This window comes from Drosophila suzukii, chromosome 3 (assembly GCF_043229965.1).
Source record: "Drosophila suzukii chromosome 3, CBGP_Dsuzu_IsoJpt1.0, whole genome shotgun sequence".
Taxonomy (NCBI): Eukaryota; Metazoa; Arthropoda; class Insecta; order Diptera; family Drosophilidae; genus Drosophila; species Drosophila suzukii.
This window is the reverse complement of record NC_092082.1, coordinates 14,108,321-14,117,461: the sequence shown is the minus strand read 5'-3', so window position 1 is coordinate 14,117,461 and position 9,141 is coordinate 14,108,321. Positions and strand designations below refer to the sequence as shown.

The following is a 9,141-nucleotide window of genomic DNA, read 5'->3' as shown; positions in this document are numbered from 1 at the left end:
CTTCTACTGCTTTGCCAATTATTATATTGAACAGGTTCCAATCTTTCAAATATGGTAAGTAGACATTTTACTGACGTTCTTTTTAAATATTTATAATTTGTTAAATCTTATTTTTAATGTTGGTTATTTATTAAGGTAAAAAATAAGCTTAATAACCTTATAAACTAGCAATGTTTACTGAGCATAATTAATCATTTTTTATTTTTTATTTACAACGCAATCTAATCAATTTAAAAGGAAACTTGGAACGCAATTTATAAATATTTCTAAAAAATTTTTTGCTGGATTTACAATTTAAAACAGTTCACAGGTAACGGAACAATGGATATTTGCACTTTTTATTTACAACATATTATAAACAATTAAGTGGTGATTATGCTGGGATACATTATAAAGCTGGCTCTATACATATACTCCCAAGAAGCCTTTAACCAGCCACGATTGGGTTGTTCCAGGACTTGCCAATCATGGCCACCACATCCCTCTTCAGTTTGGGCCCAATCAGAGGATTCATTTGGGCCATGTAGCAGCACAGCCAGAAGAGCCAACAGCAAGCGGCAGTCAGCATCAGGATACAGCGAATCAGGTTTTGATGAGGTCCTTTCGGGGTCATAATGGGCATAGCAATGCCCACGCCGCCCCACAAGGCGGTGAAAAACAGCACGGGAAAGAAAGCGGCGCCCATTTTTCAATATCTAAGCCATAAAGAGTAGGTATTATCCTTGATTTCACGGTATTTTGCTAACCTACCGTTTTTCTCCAAACTGTTTACGAAAAATCAATAATTATCGCTAGTAATCTATCGATACCTTTAAATTATTAAAACATCGATATGGAACTAGGGTGTCACCAGCAAAATTTCCTTCGGATATCATATTCTTAATAAAGAATCCTAATTTGTAATAAATAATAACTACAAATAAAGTGTAATTTAAATTTAAAAACAGGTAAATTTAAATGCGGTCACACTGGCTTCCGATAACATTTGATTAAAAACCAAGTTGGCACTCTCGCCAAAAACTTAGCCAGGACACCAACCGCCGCATCACTAACAAAAATATTTACAAATTTTCATTTTGCATAGTTTTACACAATAGATTTTAGGGCCTTAGCCATTATTCCAGCGCCACCATGACGATGAGACCTGATGACCACCGAAGGAAATGGGACAAGAACGAGTACGAGAAGCTGGCGGCGGAGCGGCTGCTCAACCAGGTGGCGCCCAAGGAAGAAGGTCAGTAGATGGGTGATTTCTTTACAAGATCTCTCAAACTAACGATTCCCTCCCACCTCCATTCCCCTCCAGAGCCCGTGCAGCGGGAGAACCTCAAGCGACGCGACTACAAGGTGGACCTGGACAGCAAGCTGGGCAAGAGCGTGGTCATCAACAAGAACACACCCACCTCGCAATCGGGCGGCTACTATTGCAACGTTTGCGACTGCGTGGTCAAAGACTCCATCAACTTCCTGGACCACATCAATGGGAAGAAGCACCAGCGCAATCTGGGCATGTCCATGAAGGTGGAGCGCAGCACCGTCGACCAGGTGAAAGAGCGCTTCCAGCAGAACAAGAAGAAGATGGAGGAGAAGCAGAAGGACTACGAGCTGGAGCGGCGTCTGCGGGAGGCCAAGGAGGAGGAGGATCGCTACAAGGAGCACCGCAAGGAGAAGCGGAAAGAACGCAAGCGCAAGGCCGAGGACACGGACTTCGAGTCCGGCGGCATGCCCGACGACATGGCCGCCATCATGGGCTTCTCCGGCTTCGGTGGCTCCAAGAAGAACTCGTAGGAACTAAGTGTTGAACTGCCCCCAAAAACCCCCCTCCAATTTTAGTCGTACATTGAAATAGAAACTTACCACCAAAAAAGTTCAGTTAGTTTATGTTAGCTTGTGACATTTATTATTTCGTATATAAGACAATTTTACACCAGTTGTCCAGCTAATCCCGGCTGTTCCCAGTTAGAATAATTTAATAAGCAGTCAGAGTGCAAAAATGACTAAAACCATTTCACTAAGTCTAAGCATACGGCCGTCGAACACCTTTTGGGTAACTAGAGGCTTAGGTGAACACAAATCCCTGCTCGGTGGGAATGTCCCAAGGCATGTTGAAGAACTCTCCGGGCAGCTGGGTGCAGTGCGTGGAGTTGTAGTCGCGTAAATGCTTGCGCAACTGAAAGGTGGAAAGAATTAGTTATCTTAACACTTAACAGCCACAACAAAAACCCACCAAGAACACAGCCATGAGGTTGCGCACCTCGTCTGAGTAATCCGCGCCTATGTTCATGGGGAAGGACTTGCCCTCGTCGGAGGCGTATGTAATCAATCGAGACATGCAGAGCTTCTCGTCGGCGGTGGGGATACTATAAGGCTCCAGTGGTTTGGACAGCAGCCCCTTGGCCTTGTTCAGCTGGGAAGCCCCAAAAATGTTGGGATACCTGTGCTTGAGCACCGACAAGACCAAGAAATTGCCGCGATTAGTCTCAATGCGGTTGTCCCTGGATAAATTCAAAGGTTTTCCTTATTAAAAACTCTTCTAAAGTGGGAAAATCATCACTCACTCTGCAATAATCTCATCCTCAGTGCGGCGAATGAAGGATATTGGTCCATTGAAATCGTTGGCCAGCTCGGCATTGTTCAAATTGCAGTAGTTGCGAATGGCTACCTTGACAATACCCGCCAGTGGAGCTGGCATACGCGGAACGGCCAAGTAGAGGACATCATCGAAGGTGGCGTCCAGCACCACTCCCTTGACATCCGGATATACAGAGGCAGCGTACAATGTGCTGAAGCCACCGATACTCCAGCCATACAGAATGATATCCTCCACGGCGAAGCCTAGATGATTGATGGCAAACTGCACCACAGCATCGATGGCGTTCTTGTCCTGGTGCGGATAAGGTGTGCCCGTGCTGCCGGCGAATCCTGGGTGATTCCACCCCAAAACTGAGTACTTTAAGGCCACTGGGGTGCCCATTATGCCCACTTCATAGAAGCCGGCATTGCCCTCGGAGCAAATGACTAGAGTCTTGCCGTTGCCCACGTTATCGTTGCGGTTGTCAATAAACAACGTATCGATTTCGTTCGAGTCAATGGTCTTAACCTTGTAGCGGATGCCGTTGTCATCCTCGATGAGCTTGGCACGTCCAGAGATCAGCATGGGTCCTGTGTAGAGATTGGCATATATTAAAAATTTGAATTTTAAAAGGACTATATAAATAAGAAGCTTAAATAAATACCATAGTTTGTACGACAAACGTTGCAGTCTTAATATGTTTGTATGTGTTTTCTAAGCAAACTAGTTTGTACATTATCTTGGCAGAAAGTTACAGCCAGTATATTAGAATGACTAATATTTCTTAAGCTGTATGTACATGTGACATACATATTTGAGAAATTGCGCACAACTTAAAAAAATCTGCCTTGACCGATTGCAATTTAGCTAACTCCAGATAAGCTTTCTCTCTTACTCATGAATTTCTGGAGCAGCTTGACGGAGCCCGGATAGATCATGGAGAGCCCGAATGTGTTGATGGCGAGGTAGGCGATGACCTCACAAGGCACAGTGTCCAGTTTAAGTGGCTCCTGCCTGCTGGCCGTGACCACGGGCTTCTTGGTGTCTCTGGACAGAAAGGGTTATTAGACAAACACTGTAGAGGTCACCATCACTCACCCGGTCAAAGCCTTCACATCGAAGTCCACCGGCCAGGCGTTGAACTCGATGTCGAAGCGACGCAGGTCGCTCTGGGCATCTCCCGCCGTCTTGGAAGCCTTTGCGCGGACCAGGGCCTTCATCATGTTGGAGTAGGAGCGAGATTGCTTGCGCCCAAGGCCGCGCATCACCAACGAGATTATCACAATGAGGCCCACACTGGTGGTGATCTTGGCCAGCGTCGGCAAGGAGTCGGTCACCAGGTAGCCGCGTCGATAGAGGAATGTGACGAGCAGCGGCGATGTGTAGTAGCCCACGGACCACATCACCGAGAGCTGCAAAGAGGAAAGTCCACTTTCTACACTGCCATATGCTCCGGCTTTCAGCCCGACTCCCCAAGGGATCGGAGGGCACACATACCGTGGACAGAATCTGCTCGCCAAACTTTTCCACCGCACCCGCCTCGTACATCTTGCGCTGTGGCTCCGGAACACCGCGGTACTCCATGAACAGATTGGGGCCGAACACGTAATTGAGGAAACTCATCTTGGATAGGATCGGTTTCGGTATGTCTGGATATATTTAATTTTTCCAATTTTATTTTTTTTGTACTTGTAGTTGATGTGAAAGCTGTTCCAGGGTGTCGCACTCACAAACAGATGGTTGACATCGATTTTCAGGGCTGGCAAGTAAAATGACTTAACGGTTAAGATACAAATTTAATTTCTACCACAATTTAAATTATTTGATTTAAACATAAAAATAAAAAGAATGTGACATCAACTATTCAAAGTAAATTGAAAATTTATAATAGAAATTTCGTGATTATAATATACAAATTTTATTTGTATTCATTTTTATGGAAATTAATAATGTAAATTTTATAATAAATCCAATTGTTTATTGAATAGTTTCCAATTGGAAAGGAACTTTTAAGTTCACCCAATCATAAAGTTCCGCTTGGAACTAGTTCCCCTAATTGCTGTTATCACTTTGTCGCTTCCCTGGTTCTACCCCAAGAATTTATTCCCAATTGATAGACAAAAACGCCGGTTAAAAATGGAAAAGTTCAACAAAGCGCAGGCCAAAAATTTAGCTGCTGCCCAAAAACTGGTGGACAACTACGCCTCCAGCTCCGAAGATGAAGGCGAACTGGATGAACAGCATATTTTGGGTAAACCAACCGCCGCCTCTCGTGACGTGTCATTCAAAAGCTTCCAACTATTTTGGCTTTATCTTTCGCACATTCTATAGAACTCCTGTACAAGAACTACAGACCCACGGAGAGCGCAGGGATCTCCAAGGATGCGGCCCGCACCAGCACGTTCCTGGAGAACACCCTCCACTCGGGAGCAGCCACTTGCCTCATCTGCATCGGAAGCATCCGCCGGGTGGAGGCCATTTGGTCCTGTGAGAGCTGCTACTGCTTCTTCCACCTGAACTGCATCCAGCGGTGGGCCAACGACAGTATGATGCAGATGAAGGTGAAGGCGGCGGAGCAGCAGAACGGCCAGGCCAGCCAGGGGTACTACAATCACCTGGGCGAGTTTGTGCCGCCCAAGCGCCAGAAATCACTGCACTGGTGCTGTCCCCAGTGCCGCAGAGACTACCAGCCGGCGGAGAAGCCCACGCAGTACAACTGCTTCTGTGGCAAGGAAGTGAATCCTGAGAACCAGCCCTTCCTGGTGCCCCATTCCTGCGGCGAGATCTGCGGAAAGCTGCTGCAACCGAAGTGTGGACACGATTGCAAGCTGCTGTGTCATCCGGGGCCATGTCCTCCGTGTGCCCAGCAGGCGCAGGTCTCCTGCTTGTGCGGTAAATCCAGTCCCAGATCCATGAGATGCATCGACAAGCAGTGGAGATGTCAGCAGCCGGTAGGGTTTCAGGATTTTTTAGAGAACTTTCCCGCTTCCTTACTAATGTACCCTCCTTACAGTGCAAGGATATCCTGGCATGTGGCAAGCATAAGTGCAATCAGGTGTGCCATCGAGCAGGACAGTGTCCCCCCTGCACTAGTAAAAGCTTGCAGCCTTGCGAGTGCCAGCGGGAATCCAAGATGGTTAGCTGCTCCGATCGCAAATGGAAGTGCCAGAACGTAAGAATTATCTGTTGAGTCAGCTAAAATATGTTAAACCCTTAAATTCTTGTAGGTATGTGGAGCTCCCTTCGCTTGTGGTTTGCATATTTGCGAAAAGGTCTGCCATGCCGGACCTTGTGGAGATGGCGAGTGTCCCTTGCAAGTCAGGAGTTGTCCATGTGGCAAGAATGTATGTCTATCCCTGAAGCATTAGGATATATTTATTCATTTTTATTTAATTCTGCAGACTCAAGTAAGACCCTGTAATGAGGCGGAGGAAACGTGTGGCGATACTTGCCAGAAGCTGTTGTCCTGTGGCCAGCATACTTGCACTCAGCGCTGTCATCGAGGATCCTGCATTTCCGTAAGGAGTTTTCCAAGAAAATATACCAGTTCTCCAAGGAAAATTTATTTTTTAGTGCCCCGTGAGAACTAAAAAGAAATGTCGCTGTGGTCTGCATGAAAAGGAGCTTCCTTGCTCCAAGGAGTTTACATGCGAGACTAAATGCAAGCAAATACGTGATTGTGGCAAACATGCGTGCAATAGAAAGGTATGAAACCCCTCCAGGCATTTTACATTGGATAGATACTTATCTTAATCCTTTTTTAGTGCTGTGGAGATCAGTGTCCACCCTGCGAGAAGATTTGTGGCAAGCAGCTGAGCTGCAACAAGCACAAATGCCAGTCCGTGTGCCACAATGGACCATGCTATCCCTGCAAACTGGAATCCCAAATAAACTGCCGCTGTGGAAAGACCAAAAGAAGTGTTCCTTGTGGAAGAGAGAGAAGTGCCCGCATCGTTTGCTTGGAACTCTGCCGGTTGGTGTTTCTTTTCAAATATATACTGATCAACTATTTAATCCTCTCCTCATAGCATAACTGCCAAATGCCACCACGCCATTAAACATCGTTGTCACAAGGGCGAGTGTCCTCCTTGTGGCCAAGTGTGTGGGCTTCCCAATGACGCCAGCAAATGCGGACACATCTGTAAGGCTCGCTGCCATGAGGCAGTTCGAGTTAACAAACCCAAAGAGGCTAAGCCACAGGCTAAAAAGGTACATTTAAAATGCTTACTAATATAATATCGAATTTAAACCCTTTCAAATTCGTATTACAGTATGAGTATAAGGCTCTTCCCCATCCCCGGTGCGAAGAAGGAGTCGTTGTCACCTGCATCGGGGGTCATGAGGTGGCCACCTGGCCCTGCTGGAACTCCAAGCCAAGCTCCTGCCAGCGAAAGTGTGCGCGTCAGCTTAAGTGTGGCAATCACAAGTGCTCCTTGGTTTGCCATTCGGTGGCGCTACCACAGGACATGTCCCAGCAAGCTGGTTGCGCCAATTGTGAGGAGGGTTGCTCCGTTCCCCGACCCACCGGATGTGTTCATGCCTGCCCCAAGGGCTGTCATCCGCCGCCCTGTGCGCCCTGCAACTTTGTGATCAAGAGCAAGTGCCACTGTGGACTTAATCAGCTGGTGTACAAATGCTGTGAGTACTTTGATGAGTCGGGGACTGTCCAGGAGATTATCGAGCGTAGGGAGAAGATACGCAGCTGCCTCAACCGGTGCTTGAAGAATGTGGGTATATCTTAGCAAATACAAAATATAAAGAGATTTAATTTCCTTTACTCTTCTAGTATCCCTGCGGACATCGCTGCACAGCTATTTGCCACTCGGGCAAGTGTCCAAATCCCGAATCGTGCCGCAAGAAGATTCGCATCTTCTGCGCCTGCAAGCGACTGAAGCAGGAGATAGCCTGCGACAAACACCGTGCTGGTCAAACATCTTTGGAATGCGACTCCATCTGCAAGGCTGAGCAATCCCGCGCCCAAGCGGCGGAGCTACAGCAGCTAGAGCAGAAGCGTCGCAACGAGGAGGAGCGAAACCGCCTGGAGCTCGAGAAGTTCGAGGCGAAGTTCGGCAAGCGCAAGCACAAGGAGCGCAAAACTGTGGACGTGGGTCCGGCCAAAACCAAGATCGACTGGCAGCGCTGGGCCATCTATCTTGTGTCCATCCTCACAGTAGTAGGTGCAATTGCAGTGGCTTTCTACGCGGACAGTTAAACGAGTGACAACAAACAATTTAAACTAGTATTTCTAATATCAATTTAAACAGATAAGCAAATCGAATTAAAACAATGACTGATAAGCACTTCCAGGCAGCGCAGTGTTTGTCTATGTTGAGCTCTTCCTATCAGGGTGACCAATTACTCCGCCTTGGCCTTCTTGTAGAAACAGGCGGCGGCGAAGACCGAGGCGCTCAGGAACGTCGAAATCAGGAAATTGGATAGCAACATCCAGTCGTGGGACTGGAAGAATACCGTGTATATTCGAGCTGTAAGCGATAAATTCGTTAATTGATGACCTCGAGCGGGGGAATGCAAGCTGTGATCTCACTCATGTTTGTGAAGGCGGAGAGCGCCCATGTGGTTCTACTGACGGAACTGGCATCTTTGGTCCTTAGAATGGCCAGCAGCTGGAGGACCTTGCTCGTGGCTCCGATGGGCGTGCAGAATGGCTAAAGAAAAAAGAAATATTTAAATAAATTCCGCAATATATATCAATTGCCCGAGCACAATGGTATTAATAGCCGCTCAAATATTATACAACAAACACCGGTGACCTTGGGAAGAGATGCTGCACAGTTAAGAGTGCCTCCCTTCCAAACTAAAAGAAATCAAAGCAAACCAGTTTACTCTATAGCATAATTAGTTAATTAAAAAAGTGAATGCAGAACGGGTTTTGAATTTCGCCGAAGTCGTTATCTGGGCAGGCATTCCCACCTAATCAGTAGCCAGGTGATAGCTATGCTTACTCACCACCAGGAACGTAAGGATGATAACGGGGAACAGCTTCAGGTAGATGAGAGTGGCCACTATGCTATAAAACACGGCCACCAGCTGAGTTCTCTTGCCCAGCAGATCCTGGTACTTGAAGGCGTAGTAAATCAGGGCGTACTCCTGCAGCAGCAGGACAGGATACTCCATGTACGAGAGGAAGTCATAGCCACTGGTGTAGTTGTAGGACAGCATCACCGTATAGCTGAACAGCTCCAGGCATAGTCCCAAAACGCTAATGCCTGGTCCGGAATCATGGATATCATGAGTGGGAGGGTGGTTGTGAAGCTTTTGTGTGGGCGGTGCTCACCTTTCGAGGACTCGTTCGCCCGGATCGTGTTGATCTGCGGCACCTTGATGACCAGGCAGGAGGAGACCGTGATCAGGCTCAGCAGGTCCGCTATCACGAGCACCAACCCCCGCTCCAGATATTCGGACACCACATCACCGAGAGCTCCACTCATTGCGACCGTCGAAATTCGAAATTTGCAATTTCTGAGTGTGACCTAAACATTGTGTGGACGGAAATACTAGTGTTACCACATCCCCCTTCCTTTTTATTAAATTGCGATAGATATTATTAA

General features: G+C 47.1%; 5 protein-coding genes across 5 annotated transcripts; 2 read left to right on the top strand and 3 right to left on the bottom strand.

Annotated features, from left to right (window-relative positions):
- Window positions 1-311: 311 nt before the first annotated feature.
- VhaM9.7-a (Vacuolar H[+] ATPase M9.7 subunit a) lies at window positions 312-869 on the bottom strand. The gene is made up of 2 exons (XM_017088114.4): window positions 751-869; window positions 312-695 (listed from the first exon to the last, which is right to left on the bottom strand). The coding sequence occupies exon 2, from the start codon at window positions 683-685 to the stop codon at window positions 428-430; it is 258 nt and encodes an 85-aa protein (XP_016943603.1). The 5' UTR covers window positions 686-695; window positions 751-869; the 3' UTR covers window positions 312-427.
- Window positions 870-1,033: 164 nt separating this feature from the next.
- LOC108020064 (zinc finger matrin-type protein 2) lies at window positions 1,034-2,171 on the top strand. The gene is made up of 2 exons (XM_017088163.4): window positions 1,034-1,234; window positions 1,307-2,171. Exons 1-2 carry the CDS (start codon window positions 1,132-1,134, stop codon window positions 1,786-1,788), a joined length of 585 nt encoding a protein of 194 aa, XP_016943652.1. The 5' UTR covers window positions 1,034-1,131; the 3' UTR covers window positions 1,789-2,171.
- Window positions 1,874-4,299, bottom strand: LOC108020062 (phosphatidylserine lipase ABHD16A). Its single transcript, XM_017088161.4, has 6 exons — window positions 4,070-4,299; window positions 3,671-3,984; window positions 3,468-3,619; window positions 2,559-3,162; window positions 2,228-2,495; window positions 1,874-2,170 (listed from the first exon to the last, which is right to left on the bottom strand). Exons 1-6 carry the CDS (start codon window positions 4,193-4,195, stop codon window positions 2,060-2,062), a joined length of 1,575 nt encoding a protein of 524 aa, XP_016943650.3. The 5' UTR covers window positions 4,196-4,299; the 3' UTR covers window positions 1,874-2,059.
- A 354-nt stretch (window positions 4,300-4,653) lies between these two features.
- On the top strand, window positions 4,654-7,872 carry LOC108020060 (NF-X1-type zinc finger protein NFXL1). The gene is made up of 10 exons (XM_017088160.4): window positions 4,654-4,823; window positions 4,904-5,523; window positions 5,586-5,744; window positions 5,800-5,916; window positions 5,974-6,090; window positions 6,146-6,277; window positions 6,337-6,545; window positions 6,601-6,781; window positions 6,844-7,299; window positions 7,359-7,872. The coding sequence occupies exons 1-10, from the start codon at window positions 4,709-4,711 to the stop codon at window positions 7,782-7,784; spliced, it is 2,532 nt and encodes an 843-aa protein (XP_016943649.3). The 5' UTR covers window positions 4,654-4,708; the 3' UTR covers window positions 7,785-7,872.
- LOC108020063 (solute carrier family 66 member 3) lies at window positions 7,803-9,058 on the bottom strand. The gene is made up of 4 exons (XM_017088162.4): window positions 8,868-9,058; window positions 8,540-8,799; window positions 8,118-8,238; window positions 7,803-8,055 (listed from the first exon to the last, which is right to left on the bottom strand). The coding sequence occupies exons 1-4, from the start codon at window positions 9,019-9,021 to the stop codon at window positions 7,928-7,930; spliced, it is 663 nt and encodes a 220-aa protein (XP_016943651.2). The 5' UTR covers window positions 9,022-9,058; the 3' UTR covers window positions 7,803-7,927.
- Between the last annotated feature and the right edge of the window lie 83 nt (window positions 9,059-9,141).

Excerpts from the sequence above, each read along its gene's own strand:
- LOC108020062 (XM_017088161.4), bottom strand. The coding sequence starts at position 4,195 with ATGAGTTTCCTCAATTACGTGTTCGGCCCCAATCTGTTCATGGAGTAC. Across the intron at positions 3,985-4,069 it reads GCGAGCAGATTCTGTCCACG|CTCTCGGTGATGTGGTCCGT; the intron begins GTATGTGTGCCC and ends TCCTCTTTGCAG. Across the intron at positions 2,496-2,558 it reads GAGGATGAGATTATTGCAGA|GGACAACCGCATTGAGACTA; the intron begins GTGAGTGATGAT and ends GAATTTATCCAG.
- LOC108020063 (XM_017088162.4), bottom strand. The coding sequence starts at position 9,021 with ATGAGTGGAGCTCTCGGTGATGTGGTGTCCGAATATCTGGAGCGGGGG. Across the intron at positions 8,239-8,539 it reads TCATCCTTACGTTCCTGGTG|CCATTCTGCACGCCCATCGG; the intron begins GTGAGTAAGCAT and ends TTTTTTCTTTAG. Across the intron at positions 8,056-8,117 it reads CTCCGCCTTCACAAACATGA|CTCGAATATACACGGTATTC; the intron begins GTGAGATCACAG and ends TATCGCTTACAG.
- LOC108020060 (XM_017088160.4), top strand. The coding sequence starts at position 4,709 with ATGGAAAAGTTCAACAAAGCGCAGGCCAAAAATTTAGCTGCTGCCCAA. Across the intron at positions 6,278-6,336 it reads AACATGCGTGCAATAGAAAG|TGCTGTGGAGATCAGTGTCC; the intron begins GTATGAAACCCC and ends ATCCTTTTTTAG. Across the intron at positions 7,300-7,358 it reads TCAACCGGTGCTTGAAGAAT|TATCCCTGCGGACATCGCTG; the intron begins GTGGGTATATCT and ends TTACTCTTCTAG.
- VhaM9.7-a (XM_017088114.4), bottom strand. The coding sequence starts at position 685 with ATGGGCGCCGCTTTCTTTCCCGTGCTGTTTTTCACCGCCTTGTGGGGC.
- LOC108020064 (XM_017088163.4), top strand. The coding sequence starts at position 1,132 with ATGACGATGAGACCTGATGACCACCGAAGGAAATGGGACAAGAACGAG. Across the intron at positions 1,235-1,306 it reads GGTGGCGCCCAAGGAAGAAG|AGCCCGTGCAGCGGGAGAAC; the intron begins GTCAGTAGATGG and ends ATTCCCCTCCAG.